Below are 22,022 nucleotides of genomic sequence, written 5' to 3'. Positions count from 1 at the left end.
TACCACTTCAAGTTGACTGTGGTTGGAGAACCAGGCCTGGACCAGAGCAGCCCGATGGAAACTGACATTATCCCATATCACCACAAACCTGGGCTGATCTGGTCTATTCTGTACAACTATATCATGGAGATCTAGAAATGTGAGTATATGTTGGCTATTGTATGGACCTAGTTTTGCATGATGATGCAGAAGCCGTCGAAGGCTTATGGCGGCACACAATGTGATATTTCCCCCGCGCTGCCCTGGAACGTGCACAATTGCCCTTTGGCCAATGACATTACGACCCCGTCGTCTTGTTTTGCACAGGTCGAATCCAGCTTCATCAATGAAAATGAATTCATGAGGCTGTGCAGCTCCATCCATGGCCAAGATTCTCTGAAAAAAAGGGGAACATATTACTGTACTACAGTGCTACACATACAGAACCCCATCACACGGGTACCTGTGTAGCTCTCAGAATGTATTCATGTGGTACTGATATGGTACATATTCAGCTGCTACTGGACTTCACCAATACTCTATTGTAAATGTAAGGGACAGTTACACGTACCCGTACATATTCAGCTCGAAGTCCTTTGACCCTGTCACTGTTCCTCTCGAATGGGACTCTGTAGAGCTGCTTCATGGTGATGCTGTGTTTACCCAAGATGCGTCTGATGGTGGTGATGCTCACATGGTCTATGTTGCTGAACACTTGCCTGTCTGCAAGTATTTGCTTTCGTAGCTGGTGGAGACGGATAGCATTGTCTGCCCTCACTAGGTCCACAACAGCAAGTTCCTGCCGTTGTGTGAACAGGCGTTGGCGTCCTCCCCCAGAAGGTCTTCGAGTCATTCTAGAGAAATACAACCACATATTGTCATCGGTTTGCTTATTTTTCTTACAGTACTTCACTGTATATACTGTATCATCCACTGTACAACACTGTACTTCAATATAAGTAATCATGGTATGTTTCACAGAAACTACCACTTTGGCTGCAAAAGGAGCATTAGCACCCTGCAATACCCTGTACACTTGATATGGTAACTGTAGAACAGTACTATAAAAACCATCTGAGTAGAGTAGAAGGCAGTGAGATGAAGACAGACCTGTTTTCTAGTCGGAATTTTCTTATTACAGATGCCACTGTGAAACGGCTTAGATGTGGGTGGACTCTCTGCCCAGCTTCCCTCATAGTCAGGCCGTGGTTGATGACATGGTCCACCAAAGTTGCTCTTATATCATCAGAAATATGGGTCCGTGCATGGCCTCTTTGACCTCCTCCTCCTCTTCCTCTTGCTCTCCCTCCATCCATGCTTGCAAAGTTCTTGAATTGGCTAAACTGAGGGCTTTTTGTGGTTGGCTAATTGGTGTTCAGTTTTGCAAGTAAGTGCCTTCAGGTGTATATTTGAGTGGTTGCAATTACCCGATGTGTTTTGTATTTTGGATACATGTGTTTTCCAAATGGCACCCTGAAATTTCATTTTTGAACGAAGTGTCTTATGTATGAAATAGAGTGTAGTATGCAGGACCATGTGTGTTGCATAAAGGAGTAAGTGTGTTGCATAATTGCAACCAGAGTGCAAAGCAGCACTTTTGTTTAAGGTATGGGTACATGTGTTTGGGGTATGGTAACAAAAGCTTCAAGTTGTGTTACTTTAGTATAAGCATGGGTTTATAGTGTTCAAGCAACGAGCAAAAACTGTAACGAATTCTGCATGATGTCTGATTCATTCCAGTAACATATATTGAAATTATAAACAGAGATGTGTCCTTGTTTTACACAAGAAAACACTGTGTAATGCTACATGTTTTTAGTGTTTTTTAGGTCATTGTTTTGTGGGTGACAAAGTGTGTTTGTCGGCTGTCAACCTTTGCTAGTGTTCTGGAAGAATGAGTTTATTTGAGACCTGAATAAAGTGTTTTGGTAGTTGTAGTGCATTTTGAATGTGAAATGAACTGCTTTGCCAAGCTGAAGGTCAGTTAGGAGAATTGTGTGAAGAGTTTTGCGAAAGTGACCTAAGTATTGTGAAATGTGTCCTAGCGGCTGTAAAAAACTAACTGTTTCCAGAATCACATCCAGGTATGCCAAGAGGGCTTTCAGTTATTGTGGTCCCATTCCTTGGAACAAGCTGCCTGACCTGAGGTCCATTATAACAGCTGTGTGTTTATGTGTGACCGTTAAGATTATTTTTTTGTAAAGTGGTTTTACTTTTATTATTTGGAATGCCTTAAGACATTGTAGTTTTTATCTTCTATGTTAAGCACATTGAGCTTTCATGTAATGAAATAGGTATATAATGAAATGTTTCAAGAAGAATTGCTGATTTACTAATTGCAGCAGATTACACTGCTGTTTGAAGCATGTGTGCAGTCAACATCATTCATTCTGTGTTTCTGCTGTTAGTTTACATCAGTAGCAATAAAAAAAAGCACAATTTCTTTTTGTGTTGTGGAGTGCTCTAAATACATGACAACAGCTAAACAAAAAGTAGAATAAAAATGAATAAACTATTAATATGCGAAAAATGTATATTTGATTTGCTCAAATGCAAATCAGCCAGTGTGTGCTGAACATCTCCTAGAACAGTCCAACCACGTCGATGTCCCCCTCAGATTTGTTCGCCTCGTTTCTGTTTGAAGACAGCTGCTGATTGGTGAGGATGCTGGGCTGTGTGTGGCTCTCTAATGTGAATGAACCACTGAGGACTTTCTCAGTGCTGTTAGGCTGCTGCGCTGTTTCCCCGCTGAGGGAGGCTGGAACAATCTGGCCTGTCTGCGGGTGAATGCAGTGGTGAGCCCTCCCTTCTTCCATGGAGCTCCTTGGATTTGGACATATAGAGAAAAGCCATACATAAAGACATGGAAAGGTAATTATTAGAAAATGTGACAGTGAAATAAAATGTCCAGTAACTGCCAACTATGAGAATCTTTACATTCTGTTAAAGCTCTAATATTACATTTATGCACCATCTATTGCCCAAAGAGCCCTGACCTGTCCAGAGCAATGATAACGGACCTGCTGGGTGACCTGGGGTGTCTGGATGAGTAACACTAACTGCAGCTTGTTTGCGAGCAGCTTTTGCACACACTACCATTGTCTCTTACTAGGATGGTAAAAGTGGTGACTGGTTTGGGTGAGGGTGCTTGATCAGGTTGGGCTATGGGGAGTTGCTACATGTCAAAACTACATTCAGACAGATGCAAGGGATCAAACTTCATCTGTCCGTGCGTCTTTTGTTGTGGCTGCTTGGTGTAACACTAATGTACAATATGTTGATTAAAAATAAATAAATTGCCTGACATAAGAACTCCTGACTGATATAAGACTTAATCAAGTCGAAACCCTATAGTGCTGAAAAATGAAGGCAAAAAAATGCATTTCCTTTAGTGGTAACTAGGGGTTGCTTCCAAAAGCAAGTTGATGGCCATAGACAGCCATGTTAAAATATCCAACTAAGCGACATTAAAAAGCATATTTACAGCCTCATAGAAAAACTGGCTTATGATCTAAGGATCGATTTGTGGGAACTTTTTGATAACTCAGGATACAGGAGTTAGCGGCATGGTCGCTTTGATCGACAGGCCTGCTGCCATGATTAACGATTTCCACGTGTCTCCGAGGTCTCAACTCAATAAACGGTGTCACTGAATTGGACTTCTCTGTGACGTTTATGCTGTTGGTGTATTGCCGCAAGATTAATGTGTTCGTGAGTTATGTAGTGCTTAAAAGTCTGAGTTTTCTGTGTCATGAAAGTGGCTCTCTCTTTACCTGGCTAAATCAATATGGTAACTCAGACTGGACACATAGGGGACAGGTAGTAGGTAGTAGGGATTATAGTACACTTTGAAGGAGACAGCGGGTGCCGAAGATATGATGGGGACCGGGCATGTGGGCTGAACTGAACACAGTGTTGTCTTTTCTTGTGGGAAAAAGGGGGGAAAACTAGACTGGTGCTCCCCCCTGTCCTGTGTAGCTTCCTGTCCTGTGTATTTCACTGGGTTGAAATATTCTCTGTGCTTCCTCTTTCTGGGTTGATACCCGTAATCTGGCATGATGAAACAAAGACAAGTGTTAATGGAAAACAGATCCACTTTTACTCTGCAATAAATGTTTACAATCATGTAGTCTAGGGTTTTTGCTTCATACCAGGAAATTGGTGACTATGGATGTTTTTCAGTTTATGAGCCACTTGAAAGTAGGGCTCCTTCTGTTCCTTGCTAAGCTTGGACCACTCCAACCCGAGCTGAATGCTAATGTTTTTAAAACTGCCTCTTGTCATGGTTTTCTGCAGGACCTTGCGGTGTATGCGAGTCCACACCATGAAAGCATTCAGTGGCCGTTTAATGTGTCCAGTTGCGTCTCTGCCAGTCTGCATTTGCTTTATGTCTGTGGGAGACATAAACGTTGTGTAACTATATTACTGGCAATTTTTGTTAATTTTCTCTTGAATTTTTTATAAATATTTTTAGAATGTTTTTTTTAACCTTTAAACACACTCCCAATAGAGTAAAAGCATACCTGGATAGAAAAACACACAGTCAAACACTTTAATTGATGGACTGGCCTCCCTACACCCGCTTTGGATGTTCACTAGCACCCAGATGTCAGTATTATTGAAGCAGTGTAGGATCATTTGACAGAGAACTAAACAGGCAGCCAACATCCAAAGAGGGCCTTTGGATGTCCATCAAGATGCCTGAACTATTCCCAAAGACTACTTAAAGAAATTATATGAAAAGCTTGGCTATGAGAGTTCAGGCTGTGTTGCAGAATAAAGGTGGTCATACCAAATATTGACTTTTATGCTCACTGAAATTGTACAAACTCAGTTTTTCCCTTATGTAGTTCCATGTATGTCTGCACGTTTCAATAAATTGCTGCACCTAATTTCCTTTTTTCTGGCAAAATATAATAAAAATGAGGGATGACTAAAGACTTTTGCATCATACTGTAATAACATGCAGAAAGGCCAGGAGTTTGTGATTTTGATTTCATAAATGATTCCTGTTTTCACTTAAAAAGTTAAGATCTTGAAATTCTTCCATACATACCGTTACTTTTCACCTAGTATATCATAATTGAGGTTAATTCCTTGTTGGGTTGTTAATATAGATTCTACCTACCACTATACTTAAAGTGACATTTACATTAATGGATCAATAATTATGATCCAACAATATCATGGACATGGGTCTGTATAATAAATGGTGGTACTTTTACTTTAGATAGTTCAAGTACATTCTGATACTAAAACAGTTTGTATTATTACTTAGTACTTGTATTATTACTGTTTGTAGTATTAGTAATACTTTCACTTAAAAGTTATAAATACTTGTTTCACTACTTTTTAAAACAGTTATTCATTTTTTTTTATTCATAAGAAGACACGCAATACCTTGTGCTGGTCCATCACATTGAAAAAGTCCTGAAAACACTCCTGCATACACGTTTATTTAATACAAATACGATTTAGCAGGCTATGTTAACAGCTACTACGTATGATACCTTCCTCTGTTGGTTGGATGGTAAAACAGACAGCCGGAATATCATCTCCCTGTGTGGGCGAGGTTCGGGCGAAGTGGTCGGGTTCCTCCTTCAAATATCCACCAACTCCACAACCCTGAAACATCCCATTGTTACCTGAAAAGGGATCATTCGTTCACCACCTTTTCTAACCTAGTCATAATTTTTGATACTCATTTGGAGGTGGATACTTTTTCTCTCGTAACTTACCTTTTTCAACTGAGGCCAAACTGGTCTTGTTTCTGGGAGTAGTTGGTCCGCTGATCCCGCTCTGGTGTCCCTCTTTTTTGACTGGACAATCCCGAAAGGTCTCTTGACCCGGGCTGACACTTAGCCACGGGTGTCTAGAACTACCTTCTTCAGCCTCTTCTTCCTCTTGTTTTATCCTTTTGGAGTTGGTTTCCATTGTGAGACTGTTGTAGCGATTATTTTGGAAGAGTCTCTGTGTGTTGTGCGTGTTTTTAATTGCGTGTGAACGAATTCAAAACCGTTAGTTGCCAAACGGGGACGTTACGCAGCGCGAGATCTGAACGTTGAATGCTAATGTGTTTGTAAAATGGGTTTTAAGAGTTTTACAGAGAGAAAGATGATGCGATAATTAAAAATAGCTACTTTTACACCATTCTGCAAGTTATAAGGTTAAAAACTATTTCAAACATGTCTGGAAATGTACAGAACTATGAAAAAGTCTCGAGTCTCGAGGGACCCTTGATTCCTTTATTTATTTAATTTTCAGGAAAATTGGAAACAGGTGTAACGAATTACTGCAACATGTGCTAACATGCATGGAAATACCGTTTTAAGGGGGGAAAACAGAGTTTGTACAATTTTAATGAGCTTCAAAGTGAATATTTGGACCGACCACCTTTATTCTTTGTTACAGACTGAACTCTCTTTTCCGAACTTCTTGAAGGAAATTCAAAGCGCTTCTTTGGATGTTGACTGGCTTTTGTTCTGTTCTCTGTCCATGCGATCCCACACAGTTTCAGTAATGTTGAGGTCTGGGCTCTGGGGAGGCTAATTTATGACTGATATTGCTCTATGATGTTTTTTTTCTATTCAGATATGCTTTTACTGCAGGGACAGTGTTTGAGATCAAAGTCATGTTAAAAAAAAAAATTTAGTTGTTGCCAATCAGATGCTTTACAGATTGTTAGGTGGACCTAAATCTGATGGTACATTTCTGTGTTCATAATTCCCTCAATTCCCTCCTTTCTCTGTACATATTGATGATTTGGACATCAAATTTCAAATTTTGATTCAACACACCATAACGCCTTCAGGCGACTTTTGTTGTGATTTGGCGCTATATAAATAAAATTGAATTGAATTAAAATCTTTTCTTATAGCACTATGTAAGAACCAGTTCACTTACCACTGAAACCATTTCTGATGAGGCTTCAGTGAACAGTAGACAGATCAATGAAATCCATCTCTGTGGATATGGTTCTGTCTGAGGTTTTTACTGGATTTTATTAGGCACAACATTTCTTTGGTTCCCAACTTTTCCTCAAATCTTAAGAACTCACCGTTTACCATACTGAGGTATGCCAAGTTGTTGGTTTTTAGCTCTTTGGGAATCACCTTGTTGGTGCAAAAAACAAACAAACAAAAAAAAAACATTCTATGTCTGTCAAACTGTTATTGTCAGTATTTTTTTGTCACTTGTCCTTTGCTAAGCTGTCTGCTATGCATAGACACTGGTTCATTTCTTGAGTTAGTTGCCTTTTTATGCTTGAATGATTCATGGGTCAGTGTTCCAAAGTTTTAGAATGATCTGCCCTTGCACGTTAGGCAGGCCTCTTCTCTTTCTGAGCATAAAACTCCTCTTAAGACACATTTATTTGCTAAAGCATTTGGCTGTCTTTTAAGGGGTTGACTCAATTTGACCTTTTTAAAAAAAACAAAAACAAAAAACAACAAAACAAAACAACTCTGGTTTTATGTTAAAGTGCTTTATGAATAAAGATGGTATGGTAGTGTTTACTGGCTTAACAAAAACAAAACATAAAAAGCTCAAGAAAAAACAAAACTACTGCTGAAGACTGCTCAAGTTCACCAATGTCCCCCATAGATACCAAATCTAAATACCAAAAATGTGTTTTTAAAAAGACAAAGAGAAACTAGCCTATAATAAGTACACAAAGAAGGAAACTCTCGGTTCATGTTGTCATTTAATTTATTGTTGAATGAATTACAGAAAATATAGGGTACAATCAAATTAAATGAGCTGTACTGAGAAAAAAAATAAAATAAAATCATGATTTCAGTTAACTAAATTACATCATCAGTAGCTCTCCCATATGAACATAAAATTACAACTAATAAAATATTAAACTAATAGCTATGGTGTTATTCTTTTAAGAGTAACAAAATAAAGATTTGGTCTTTTGGAGTGCAGTGCCTCAAAAACATGACAAGAGGTTCTGCTGAGCTGTGTCTGCACATCAAACAGAAAACTATATATACACACACACACACACACACACACACACACACACACACACACACACACACACACACACACACACACACACACACACACACACACACGATCCCCAAACCTTCCATAACCATTTATGATAACTAAGCAGATGAAGTATCAAAAGGTGAGGCCAGATTTTTTCTTAGCAACCAAGAGACCCCCAAGTGAAGTGTGAGTTGACAAAAATACTTTCTAAATAAATGTACCAGGCAGCCGTCTCAAAAAATTCAGCATTGTCTCACTCAAACAAAAATGTTGCAGATTGTGTTTTCAGTTTTGTAAATATTGGCCCCGCCCTTTCCCGCAATCAATACATATATGGTGTCCATACGCAAAGCAGAAGAGACCTAACAGAAATATGTAGAAAGAAATGACACAATCACAAGGAGGTCTAAGGGAAAATAGGAGTGGAAAATACTCTGAATAAAATACTGACAGCCTTTTAATGAGGCTTGTAGATGTCAGATGCACCTACAATAAAATATAAATACAGGGCAAGTGCCACTTTTAACAGTAACTGACTGTTATGAACTTTAAATTTCCTCCAAGTATTTTACAGTAGATATATTAGTTTATGTTGTCTTTTGAAGGGCATGTTATTCACATACTGAGCATCCATTATAGAGAAAAGCTACAAGCCTGATAAAAAGAGAAAAAACATGAAAGCAATTAATCCACGCTCATATGGCTCAAGAATAAGTATAAGCATCAAGTGGTACCTCAACATGTTCAGGTTTCTACCCTTTGATGGGCGAGATTAAGAATTGTCTACACTCCAGAGGTACAAGTGCCTCTCTTCTGCAGACGAGTGCAGGTACTGATGCACAAAGAAATAAAAAAAAAATAAAGACTGCTGCAGCTGTCCAAAAAAAAAAAAAGAAAAAAAATTGTCTGTGTTTTTTTAAAACAACTTCTGTTACATAACACTGTAATATTCGCTTCTTTAACCTGTTGAAATCTGGGCTGGTTCTCAAGTCACTGAGGCAGGATTAGCAGTGCGCTCACACAGCATCAGTGTGAAAGAGATGAAGGAAAAATGTATCTCTTGGCATGATGGAACAGATTCTATTCTGCTACTGAATTTGGTTGAAACCACACAGAACATGATTTCACAGGTATAAAAAGTTAAGGCAGTAATGCCATTTTTATTGGAGTCCACTGCAGTGATTAATTTCTCTGAGCAGATACAGATGGAAGGATTTTGCAGTGTTTCTGTACTGAAGAGAGATACACCGTGAATAATACTGTATATGAAACCGTTAAAGACGAAGACTTTACCCCCTACAAGGAGGTAATGACTAGAGGCTTTGTGATGACACCTTCTCTCCATTTCCGAGAATTTCATACATCTAATTACCGCTGGATGAGGAGCACCAGTGGGTGCTTTCCCCTGCGTCCCCCTGTATCAGCAGACTGGGGTGACGAATGATTACTTCACCAAAGGAAGCAGAAGCAGAAAAAGAGACTCATGCAAGGTTGTCTTCGAGTACAGCAGTCCTTTCATAATTCACTCCCTCATCAAGTCAGACATGCACACCCGCACACAACTCTCTCTCATTCAAACACACACATACGCACACAAACACAAACCTTTATTTCCCAAAACTGCCAAAGTTAGCAAAGGCATCTTGTTTGGGTGGGACCACAGCTGGGGTGATGGAGTGTGGTAGGCCCATCCCTACTGCTGGAACTCCCATTCCAGCCATACTGCCCATCATCACCGGAGCAGACATGCCCATATTCATGTTCATGTTCATTCCCATCATGCTTTGGTTTACAGGAATCCCACCCTGTAAACCTGCGGTCATTGAAGCTGGCATACCTGTGGCCAGGGAGCCAGGCATGCCAGTTGTCATTGTTGCAGGCATGCCCATTGTCATGGGGTTGCCTACCATCATAGGATTAGCTGGTGGTCTTATTGATGCCGCATGGGGCGGAGAGCTGAGGTTCAGTCCTCCGAAGTTCTGGGCCAACAGGTTGACGGGAGGCACGCCTACATGGACACATATGGAGAGTTACTCAATATTCTCTGGTGTACAACTTATAAAGTATTATAACATCTAATAACTGGATCATTAGATGGCCCATTCTAAACAATATACATTACAGCACAAAAGCTTAGGGCAGTTGGCAGAAAATTAAACATCCCTACATACAGAGTAACAATTATTTTCAGCAACAAGGACGACACCTGCAACAGATCCTTGTCTCACAGAGCCATGCTGTCAGTATCACAGGGATAATGAGGAGACAGAAGCAACTATGACACATTCCTGAAGATATCCAGAACAATAACAGCCAGCATCAAAGTAGTGTGAGGTCACTCAAAGGTTAATGAAGCCCAGTTAGGAAGCCTTGAGCTGAGCGTTTCAATGGTTGCCATCTTTGTGTTTTACACCAAATGGGATGAGCACAGCGTGGATCTGACTGAAGACTTACACTATCTGAGTAATAATTTGATTGGTAAGTTGTTAGACTATGAGCATACCTGGGATAAACTGCCTTTCTGACTCTTAGAATGACAAACAACATAAGACAGTTACATGAGGCTTCATGTTTTATTCTGGATGAACCGAAACTATCGACTAAGCCCATAAAGTCATCAGAAATTAGGTTTACTGAGCTCACAGAGTGAGGGAGCTGAGGGCTTTTCCTCCCATTGACTGCTCTAGAACTAAAAGTCAACCCCTGCTGGCCATTAAAAGGAATGCAGACAATTTCTAACCCTTAAAGCCACATGCATCTTTCATACCATCAACAGGAGCAACCTCTCTGGAACGCCAAGTACTTTCAATAAATGAGTGCAAGTCTATGGACGAACACCAACTTTGTAACGTTCTGTTTATTGCACATTAACTCTTCATGCAGGGGATTATTATTTAAAAACATCTTCACTTTACTTAAACTTTTCTACAGTATTGAATATCCAAAAGGTCTTTTGACTTTGCCATTACACTAAATCTGTAATGTGCATCAATTAAAATCCTTATTTGTTTCCTCATACTGTGTAATACACACATACCTTGCTGCTGGATGATATTGTTGAGTGTGGGTGGCGTCTTAGTGGGGTTGAAGCCTGCTGAAAGGAAGTCCAAGCTGATGTTGACAGAGGGGTCAGACCAGGTTGACCCTAATGTTCCCTGACCTCCAACGCCAACCTTCTGCTGTTGTCCTATGGGTGGCTGAGATGACATGGCTCCCAAACTCTGAAAAACAAATAAAAATGTTTTCTTTACACAATACAAAAATAAATATAGTGATATGTATAATAATTGAAAATGTACATTCTCAACTGAAGTGCCCTCCCCCAATTTTTATTTATTTAGTTATTTTATTTCATGAGAAAAATGAGACCACCTTGTTACTGCACCTACCTGTTGAGAACGAGAGAGGGGCATGGTGGGTAAACCACCAGAAGCACCGGGTGTCACCCCTCCCAGAGAGAACGTCAGGCTCTGAGAGGCACTAAGTGTTGTATGTGGACTGGTTATTTGATTGTTAACTCCACTCATCAAGTCCAAAAGCTCAGCAGAAGGTGGAATAGAGGTGGTACTGGAGGTCGGGGCTGTGGGTGACTGAACGCTGCCAAACAAGTCAGCGACAGGTTGGGAGGGACCAGAACTAGATGATGCTGGAGGACTGGCAGAGAAGGCATTCCAGTCCCCAAATTCTCCATTTCCATTGGATGATGCAGCAGCTGCCAATTGGACGGCAAAGGTACGTTTAGTTGTAACATATTGACAGGAGCTGCTCCACTCCTTTACTGCATCCTTCTTTAAAAATGTGTTACTAAATATACATTCTCAAAAAAAGAAAAAAGTCTACATAAAAGTATAGTCCAAAGTTTACATCCACTCAAGGGCACAAATATCACAGTAATTTTGGGCTTATAATGATTTCTTTGACAGTCCGTTTTTCCAGGGTCAAATGATTGTTCAGCATAAATGTTAAATGACTGCTGAAACTCCAGGGTCACTGTCCACAGTGAAGCGAGTTTTACCTCGCAATGGGCAGTGGCTGTTAACTAAGAAAAAAGCCCCTGCTCCAAAATCGACACCTTCAAGCTCAAGTGAAATTTCCAGCTGCCTACATGACCAAGCCAAAAGCCTAGAAAAAGGTTTTATGGACATGAAGTACAGATTGGCCATAACAGAAAGAGTTATGTTTGGAGGAGTAAACGTTAGGCTTTCAGACCCAAGAACACTGTACCAACTGTTAAGCATGGTGGTGGTAGCATCATGCTCTGGGGCTGTTTGGGTGGTACATTGCAAAAACTGAACTAAGAGAGGAGGACTACCTGCAAATTCTTCAACTTCACCTCAAATCCATAGATGGATGGTTAAAACATAGACACAGTTGGTTGTTCCAACAAGACAATGATCCCAAACCAAATGTGGGAATTAATGAAGTACAAATACTTCATTACCGTCCTTAAGTGGAATTTTCAGGTATCCATACTTTACTTGAGTATTTGTATTTCTGACAAATGTTTACTTTTATACCAACTTTGCATTATTCAAACATTGCATGAAAATACTGGGTAGTTTTGTGCAGGATAAATAAGTTAGCCTGCAGCAAGCTTACAGCTTGTACCTGTGGTGAATTCTAAGTTGCACTGGTGCACAGTGGCTACGGTGCGGATGTCGGTATTCGGCTACATAAAGCATAATAGATCAATCTACATTTAAGCTGTACAAGCTTCAATTAATTCACTGAATACCAACTGTATATGGTCTAGTTAAAAGATAATCTACAGTATAGTGTCACAGTAGGAAATGTAAAGCCGCCGAGTTAGCATATGAGACATTTGCTTACATATTGTTAAATTCAGTTTTGTAAATCCACAAAGAGCAGCAGGTGAGCTGATCACAGCCTGCAAATTTTAAAAAAATAAATAAATACATAATTAAATATGTAAATAAATCCAGTAAATAAATAATTTACTAGAGCTCACAACAAAAATTGAGTTGTGATTCTTTTTGCCATGCTAAGTGACTACAACAGATCTTAGTGTTCCCCCACCTCCTGAATCCCACAACTGTACTCATTTTTCTGTTTAGGTGTATGAGTTGGGGTGTATGGATATATTTGTGCATATAACTTTTGATCCTGTTTATATTAGAGAAAATTCTAAATTAATTTAACTCGTGCACCCAGCTCCTGTTTTTTTTCCAGTCATTAAAGATGATTGGTTTAAAATAATTTCACCCTGGAAAAAGAACAGTTCAAAGAACAAGAAAAATAAATAAAAATAAAAAAATTACCAAGACATTTATGCCTATGATAAGTGGTAGTAAACGTCAAGAGTATTATTCTACAGTATGAAGCCAGCACTAAAATAAGGTTTACCGGTGGAGGTCGGGAGGCTGGCAGAAGCTGCAGGAGATGAGAAGTCTGCAAAACCACCAATGAGGTTTGAACTGCCACCTGGAGATATCAACACAAAAACTGACTCATACAAAATTCTAGAAAAAAAAGTGACAAAAGCAGTTTTCATTTACCTGTTGTAGTGCTCTGATTGGATAAAGGGTCGATCACAAGCAGGTCAGCCAGGCCACTGCTGGAAGACTGCCTGCTTGATGGCTAGAGAGAATGCAGGAGGAAAGTGTCCACATGTGCAAGTACACTGAAACTCTAACACATCTGGTAAGGAGCATGTGCAAATACCTTCTCCTCTGGGCTCTTGTCTCCAGTATAGTTGGCTGCAGCACCCAGGTCCAGGGTCTTGTTGGTTGCTGCCACGGTGCGCTTCCGTGTGGTGGTGGTGGTGGTTTCAGTTGCTTGTGTGATCTGAATGCTCTTTGTTGTGACTGTTTCCTCCTCATCCTTGAACTCGAGTGCTTCCTGCCTACCGTTTCTTGATGCTCGGTCCTCCTCATTGTCACTATGGCAACCACAAGAAGGATGTATAAGCACTCAGGAGATTTTTCTTTGGTTTCGTTGTTATTGTGCTATAACTGTATGTCGGTGCACATTATTGGTTGGATGAGTAATCCAGGTCCCGGTGGTTTAAACATTAAACCATTTGATGTTCAATGTGTGGGTGACCATGCATTCATTTTTGTTTATTTATTATGAGCACTCAGTTGGCTACTGTGATAACATCTTCTGCAGCTTAAACCCCGCAATCATGCACAGATCAGTTTTCATTATTATTATTCCAGAATGCATGTTTACCTAATTCTGTCAGGCGAGTCATCTCGTTCCTTCTTCCTGAACTTGTTCAGAGTGTCATCAATGGTGCTGCCAATCTTATCACTGATCTCTCCGAGCTTCTCACTAAAAGGGAAAGATCCTCTGCTTTTATCCCAGTCTTCATCCCACTTATTCCGATCCAACTCATTAGCTGAAGGGAAAGATGACAGAACTGGAGATGATTCAGTTTCATACGAATCAAACAAAGGATGAACAGTCTTTGGTACCACTAGTATAAACCTAACTGCACATGCATAGTATCTATACTATTTATATGAGATATAGAAGTAGATAGGTGTATAGTATCTACCTAATCAATAAAAGACAAACTCAAATACAAGTTAATGAATTAATTAACAGCAATAAAAAATAAAAAAAATAAAAAAACATAATACAGGTAACGCTGGTTTAACATTTTCATAAATAAAATAAAATCAAGTCTACTGTGCTTTGTACAATCTCCTTACAAATTTTTGGATGGGGAAAGTTATGTTATTAGTTGGGCTGTCAAAGAAAACCCAGCACATTACTTACAGTTCTTAAAGCTGCCCCCTCCTCCGCCCATACTGTCAGAGGAGACGCCAATGTATTTATCCTTGTTCTTCTTGGCCTTCTTCCTCTCTTCTCTTAATCTGTCATCATCCTGGATGAACTCCACCATCTCCTTCACCTTTTGACGCACATTAATACCCTGATCTTTACCACTCTCATCTGGACACAGAAGACACATGCAACACAGAAATGAAAACAAGACAATTACCTGGACAGCTGTGACATTTATTATCAACAGTACTTTGAGCAACACTGTAACCTTTCTTCCAGAGTCAGCCACCCGGGTCAATGTCTTGGAAGCTAAATGCTAGATTTCTTTTAGACATAACCACATCACAGCTCAAATTCACAGAACATTAAGAAGACTTTGGACCACAAAGAACAATTAAATTCATTTAGACACACACCAATGAAGTGGTAGTTTTCTAGAGATCTCAGGTCGTAAATGTGTTCTCTGGCACTGGTGACGACCCTTTCAGAGCCATTCCTGATCAGGTAGGCCAGCAGCAGTAAGGCCTGGTTAAAAAAAAAAAGAAAAGAAAAAAAAGAGAGATAGAAGTAAGCGAAAACAGGATGAAAATTTTATTTTTTCTTAAATAAAAATTAAGAGTCAGATTTGGTTGATGTTAGTGAGAAATAATGTTTCCTAAAAATGCTCAAATTCAGAGTGTGTTAAAGTTCCCTTTCCTCTTTCTAAAAATCTTAAACACAAACTAATCTCCACAGCTGCGTGACTGAGGCTTAAGTTCATTTTCTTCATATGAAGTCTGACAGCAGACAGTGTTCAAAAATATAAGTAAACCAGTATGTCAGATTTAAAACAAACAAAAAAAAACACCTATAGGACATGAGACCAAAATTGCCTCAGTCAGGTTTGTACACAACAATAATCCAACAGTACCTTGTAGACTCGTCTCCAGTTCTTTTTGTTGTCCTTCAGCATCCTGGTCCACAGCATGTTCATCACCTCTGGGAACTGCTCATACATGAAGGTAGATCTACAAATACAAAAAACAATAAACAGCATTAAAAAGCTTAGAAACCAAATGCAGGCAAGTCATTTACACAGATTACACTACACATACGCTCACTCTCTGAGTGAATACATGACCTACTTGGCTATTTCTCCCATTAGTTGTCCAGAGGGTCCCCAGGGGTCATCATTGGTGGCCTCTCTCACCTTGGACTCGATTTCTGAGTAGTTCATCACCACATTGGTGCTGTTGACACAAATATATGGCACATCATCTTCATGAGCAATTGATAAATCATTTTCAAGCACAGGTGAATCAACAAAAAGAAACAAGAACAACAAATTAAATGGCTAAAGTCATGCATATATTCATGCAGGATACAAGAGAGTTAAATAGAATGAAACAAATGTTTCTCTGATAACAAGAATCCCAGTTCACTGAATAATGAATGAACTTTGTAAAAGCCTGACCGCTGCACTTCAGATTCTCGAGACAAAAAGGGAGATGTGGGAAAGTAAAGTTTGTGTGTGTGTGTGTGTGTGTGTGTGTGTGTGTGTGTGTGTGTGTGTGTGTGTGTGTGTGTGTGTGTGTGTGTGTGTGAGAGAAGAAGAAAAAAAAAAAAAGGCAAAACAATGCCTGTTTCCTGCCCTCTTTGTATTTCAGGGCTCACCTGCTGCTGTGGTTGTTTGAACTGTTGTGCTTGTGTGCATGTGTGTATGTTGCATTTTTAATGGACACAGCTTGGTTTTGCAAATAAACACAGACAAAGAACATCAGCTTAAAGCACCACTCATTCTCTTCCTTATCATAGTCTTTATTTCCTGCTTCCTGATCTTCAACACTCTTATCGCTTCTCGATTCCTAAGCAGCTGCTTGTTTTCTCTTCTTCTTCTTTTTTTTTTTTAACCTTTCCTCTATCTCTGCCTTCATAGCTCAGCCACTTTCCCAGCTAGAGGAAGATTCAGCTGTAATATTGTCAGTAGATGCGATACAGACAGACAGCAAGAGTTATAGGTCACCCTGACTTTTAAAAGGAAAGCCACAACTGCCAGCTCTATTGAGGCAGATCAATAAAGGCCATTCACTATGCCCAGCCAGGTACAACCAACAGCTGGTGGGAGCTGTTGTCCATCTCTCCATCTAAAGCTCTGCTGAAATTTCTGCCTAGGCTGCTTCTTTATATCTGCTCTTCTTAAAATCTTCTTAAAAATTAGAATTATCCAGATGCCACTTTGGCCTTGACATTTAGCTCCTTTTGTATAATTTTTAACCTTATGAGACAATTTTTTGACAATTGTATTTACTTTATTTAGGCTGGTTTATTATAGGTTCTGTTTAGATCTGCGATCCATCTCAAATCACTGTGGGCCTTCAGCTTGACCACAGATTTACCTCCAATTTTATCATCTACTGTTTGGAGATAATAATGGTTGAATGTGAAATCTTACCTTCACATTTGAAAGACTTTTGAAATATGTCTTGTAAAGTATAATAGTCAACCCAATCCACCATGTTTTTCTTCCCTCACTTTGAAATTAGTATTTACCAACAAATATATCAAAAACTATTAAATATAAACAGCTGAAGTTTTCACTATCTTACCATAAAATAACGGATCAGGATAATTTTTTTTGGGATGGATATATAAAAGATATCCAAGTATTGGCTAATTAAGATATAAAGATAAAATTCGAGCTTTCGTGTAATTTAAGCCAAATTAGCGGTGGTTGAGCAGAAAATGTTCTGAAAATATGATGATTTGAGAATAAGCCAAAGATGAATGAAAGGACCTTTTCAAAAAAAGTTGGTTTACTCTCTGACCTACATAATCTCAGTAAACTTGAAACTCAATTTTCGTTTACAGATTTGAGGCAGTGTGGGTAACTCGCTAAAGCTAACCCAGTTTCTCTGTGAGACCTGAGGTGACAGGAAGCTGTTGTTCTTGCAGTGCAGAGACTGTACACATTATGCAGCACATTGTGCATACAACAATAGACACCACAAAGAAGCATGCGTAATCTACTGTTCAAATAGTACAATGTGGCAGGCTGCAGCACCAGCATTAGGTCCTGGATCATGTCGTTTTAGTGGCTAACAAGCTTTGTTGTTTGGACCACGGGGACATGGGCCTCCTCAGACTGATGTAGCTTCTCGAGGCAATGGAAAAATTTACTGCCCACATACATTTATTCGACCAGTTACATGCCCATGATTACTGCTTAGCTTTCTCTATATATTATATTGAATCATGAAGGCCCATTAAGGATAGCGGGCACTACTGTAGGGTGGGACAGGGCGTGATTCTGCAGCAGCACGCATAGAAACATTCATAACATACCCGACCTGGGCTTAGCGATGCTAGCAAAATTAGCTAATAGGATAGCATTTTCTCTGGATGTGAGACAAATACATCTCCGGTTTATAGCACCGCGCTTTTCCCCTCCTGACTTTAGTTATTTTTAAGCAACGTGGGTAGAGACAGAGCTTTAAAAAAGAAACAACAAAAAAAACACATCTATATTCAAAGCATCAATGTTAGAGATTGGCAGCTAGCCAGCTAGTCGACGCTAACAGCTGAGGGCTACCGCCGTGACGTCACAGCACTAAAAGCTGCTGATGCTGCCCGGCTCGAGCCGCCCGGCTAACCGCTTAGCTCAGAAGCCACTTAGCGGTTTAACTCCACCTGCTCATCGGTACTCACGCTTTGTCCACCAGCTCTCTGACTTTCCACATGTTCAGCATCTCCGCGCACAGCTGCGGGCTTCGCCGCCTCGATACTACGTCGCCCCCGTGTCTCTACACCCCCCCGCCGCGAGCCAGAGGTGGGTGTCCGGTTACCGACGACACTCTTCCCCCCCAGTCACTCCTCGATCAGCTCCGGTTGTAAGCGACCGCTGCAGTTATAACGGACCGGCCCCAGTTGCTACGGAAACGTCGTTCTCTGTCGACGTCACCGGCGCGTCGGGATCCACGCATCGCTTGCGGATTGAATCACGTGCTTTTTATGTCAAACGAGAACGGAAGACTCGTTTTATTTGTTTGCTTTTGTTTTTCTGCATATAGCAAACAGACAGTGCCTTGCTATAGGACACTTCAGCCTGGGGATGTTTGGCCTGTGCGGGATAATTCGGGTTTAGCTGATGGTATAAATAATGTATTTCTCATTTATTCGTATTTTCATATGTTAAACGGCATTTTTATATAAGAAAAAACGAGTCAAGTATTTTTTTTATTAGTAAGTAATTTATTCAAAATTGTGTATTCCTTTTTGATGAAAAAACACAAAAATATTCAGTTATTTAATGTCTTATGAATTATATCTTTATAAGTAAGAGAACTATATGTATAATAACACATATATTATATACTATCTATAACTATATAGATGTAAAGTTTTACCACTTTGTATTTCATATATACTGTTAAACAAAATAAGAAAATAGATGAATATACTGTTATTGTGGTCACTTTAATATAAATTCAGTTTTTACTTTTCTGAATTTTACATATTTTTAGTTTACCTTGTTATAGAATAGAATAGAATAGAATAGAATGCTATTATTTGTCATTTTACCTGTGTTCAGTGAAATTTGGAGTATCTCTGTGAGCAGTGCATACAGTTAAAATGAAAATAAATAAATAACTAAAATATAAAAATTAGAAAAAATGCATGCACAATACACACCAGAATTACAAGAACTATACACATATCCATTTCACAGTCTTTGGTCATATTAGAAAGTGTATGATTATCTAACATTTGTATTTTCTTTTATTTATGCTATTTTTTTCTTTGTAGTGTTAATTTTTTTTATCTTATAAAGGTATCTGTTTTGTCATATTGTGAGTATTAATTTATTCAATTAAAAAAAACACCTTTTCTCTTTTATACTTTTTGTTTTATGTTTGTTGTTTTTAACTTCATTCTAAAAGCTGTAATAACAATTTCCCCTGCGTTGGGATGAATAAAGCGTGTACCTGGGTGCTTGTGTAGAACAACATAAATTCAAATAAGCATAATTAGAAATAGACAAAAGTGATGTTTTCCACATCCCATATATCAGGTAATACACTAAAGAGCATGAACAGAATCTACATGGAGAAAAAGAAACACTTTAAACTGGGAGCACTGGACCAAAATCACAATATCCTTTACAAATCTGTAAACAGCTCCAGTGAGTTACAAAATACAAGTCTGAGTGGAAAGGACTACAGAAGACACACTATAACTACAAGTAAAACTACACGTCCAACAACACTGTGTTTAACTGACACAGAGAATACCACCACCAGGAAAGACAAGGATAGGCTCTTCCCGTCATCACTGCAAATTATATCCAGTGTTGGGGAGTAACGGAATACATGTACCGCCGTTACGTATTTAAAATACAAAATATGAGTAACTGTATTCCGTTACAGTTACCGTTTAAAAAGGTGGTATTCAGAATACAGTTACTTTGTTGAAATAAATGGATTACACTGCGGTACTTTCCCGTTTCATTTTGTCGCGGGTCAGGACTGTTTGGGTTTTGTTTGACAGCTACGTTCTGTTGTTCCAGGCGGCAGCGTTACGGTTGCCATGGTTACAGGGCGACGCTCTCTCTCTCTGCGACTGTGTGTTTCCTGGGTGAGAGAGCGCCTTTTCGTTGTTGTTGTTGTTGTTGTGCTAAGCTAACAGGCAGAATGCTACAAGCATAGCTCTTAAGAATGTAGCATCATGGGCAGTGTAGTCCGTGTTGCAGGGAGAATGGACTGCCATACCCGTTATGGGTCTGTGAGCGCGAGGAGGGAGAAAAAGGGGAGTAGAAAGGTACGAGTTGTCATCGAGGAAAAACGGGAGCTGGAAGCATGTAAATATAATAATAACCACTTCAGCCAAGAAGAGTGCCTGACGAGCCCAGTTGTAAGTAAGCTATTAAGACTCGACTGTACACCGTGTTCGTGTTTTCCTCCGAAAACAATAAGTTCCGTTGGAGCAGCCTTTCAACGCCTGCCTCTGTCTTTCGCAAGAAAAATTGACCCACACAACAAAGTAAAGCTATTTTTCGGCTACGAGCCGACAGAGACCCCGCCGTATTAGTCAGAGGTCCCTTTACTACAGTTCGGAGTCGCGGACCTTCAGTAATAGTAATAAATCACACAGCAATAGTACATTCACGTTGTTGTAAAAAGCACGATAATATATTAAGTAATCCAAAGTATTCAGAATACGTTACTGTCATTGAGTAACGTAACAGAATACGTTACAGAATACATTTTGGGGCATGTATTCTGTATTCTGTAATGGAATACATTTTAAAAGTAACCTTCCCAACACTGATTATATCATTTTATAAACAAATATAAAAATGTAATAGTTAATTAAATTAGCCTGATTCAAATAACAATTTCTGTAGAGTTAAGGTTTGTTTTATCTATAGTCTGAAGACCCGAAGATGACGTTTTAACGGAACTTTCATCCATTAGAAAATGCTCCCTCCAGTGGTTAAAGTGTAGTACTGCATCAAAGTGATCTTATAGGCCTAAGTTCGACTTTTGAGTGAGAGCTGTTGGCTTGAATTATTCCATAACTAATAATGTCAGCTCTAAATTAGTTTAAAAATGATGTAAATATTATTTAATTAAAGTACACAGCATCCTGTATGATTTTTTTTATATTTACAGGAGAAAAATAATGTTTAAATCTGTCAGCTGATCTCCCGCCCGCAGATCTCCTGTCATTTCTTCATTCTTCCGTCCAGAATGATGCCCACTCTCAACCCTCACCCTTCATCACTTCCTAGCACCACTTCTTTTCCACAGCAGCCCTGCTCCACATCCTGCTGCAGAGCATCACAGAAGCTTGTAACCCAGCATCCAGGTCTTAGTGTTAGCCCAGCTTGTCTCCATACTTTGCTCCAGAATCATTTCTGCATGCTTAGCCTTTAGTTCCAGTTCCTTCGGGAGTAACCTTTCTTCTGCTGCCAGTCACCTGCCTGCCCTCATCTTCTCCCCTGTTCAACAGTTTTTTCCACCGCCTGGCCGCCTTCTGCACAGCCTCTTCAAACCTCCCCAGTTTTTGCATTTTCCTTGGATTCTCCTCCAAGAGTTCTCCCACTGACAGGCTTCACTTGAATTTTTTGGACCCGAGTGTGTTCCTGGCTCAGCATCTGAGTGAGCCAAAGCTTATATTATTGATAAGCTGGCAGAGATATTTAGGTCCCCAATCTGGTTCTTAACAAAGTATTAGCCTCTAACAGAACAAAATAAAGACATCTCTTCTTTTGATTGATTCGTTGCCTTTCATAGAAGTGCTCTTCACTTTTTAAT

At 39.5% G+C, this 22,022-nt stretch overlaps 2 protein-coding genes across 5 annotated transcripts; both read right to left on the bottom strand.

The window, feature by feature from the left end:
* Positions 1-2,120: 2,120 nt before the first annotated feature.
* Positions 2,121-6,213, bottom strand: LOC113030093 (sex-determining region Y protein-like). 3 transcript variants are annotated; one of them, XM_026181196.2, is made up of 5 exons: positions 5,718-6,210; positions 5,490-5,624; positions 4,131-4,370; positions 3,825-4,029; positions 2,121-2,802 (listed from the first exon to the last, which is right to left on the bottom strand). In XM_026181196.2, the coding sequence occupies exons 1-5, from the start codon at positions 5,911-5,913 to the stop codon at positions 2,562-2,564; spliced, it is 1,017 nt and encodes a 338-aa protein (XP_026036981.1). In that variant the 5' UTR covers positions 5,914-6,210; the 3' UTR covers positions 2,121-2,561. The 3 variants fall into 3 exon arrangements, with proteins under 3 accessions (XP_026036981.1, XP_026036980.1, XP_026036982.1); XM_026181195.2 differs by having other exon boundaries at positions 3,753-4,029; positions 5,718-6,207; XM_026181197.2 differs by lacking the exon at positions 4,131-4,370 and having other exon boundaries at positions 3,753-4,029; positions 5,718-6,213.
* Positions 6,214-7,668: 1,455 nt separating this feature from the next.
* On the bottom strand, positions 7,669-18,900 carry LOC113030241 (clathrin interactor 1-like). Of its 2 annotated transcripts, XR_013911729.1 has the most exons (13): positions 18,415-18,900; positions 15,855-15,959; positions 15,641-15,737; positions 15,147-15,255; positions 14,722-14,898; positions 14,170-14,338; positions 13,660-13,876; positions 13,494-13,575; positions 13,342-13,419; positions 11,367-11,689; positions 11,015-11,198; positions 8,023-9,985; positions 7,669-7,966 (listed from the first exon to the last, which is right to left on the bottom strand). XR_013911729.1 is itself a non-coding variant. In XM_026181479.2 (12 exons), the coding sequence occupies exons 1-12, from the start codon at positions 18,453-18,455 to the stop codon at positions 9,585-9,587; spliced, it is 1,983 nt and encodes a 660-aa protein (XP_026037264.2). In that variant the 5' UTR covers positions 18,456-18,900; the 3' UTR covers positions 7,669-9,584. The 2 variants fall into 2 exon arrangements, 1 of the variants encoding a protein (XP_026037264.2); XM_026181479.2 differs by having other exon boundaries at positions 7,669-9,985.
* Between the last annotated feature and the right edge of the window lie 3,122 nt (positions 18,901-22,022).

This window comes from Astatotilapia calliptera, chromosome 10, assembly GCF_964374335.1.
Source record: "Astatotilapia calliptera chromosome 10, fAstCal68.1, whole genome shotgun sequence".
Taxonomy (NCBI): Eukaryota; Metazoa; Chordata; class Actinopteri; order Cichliformes; family Cichlidae; genus Astatotilapia; species Astatotilapia calliptera.
Note: the sequence above shows the minus strand (reverse complement) of the source record. Positions and strands in the feature narration are given on the sequence as shown.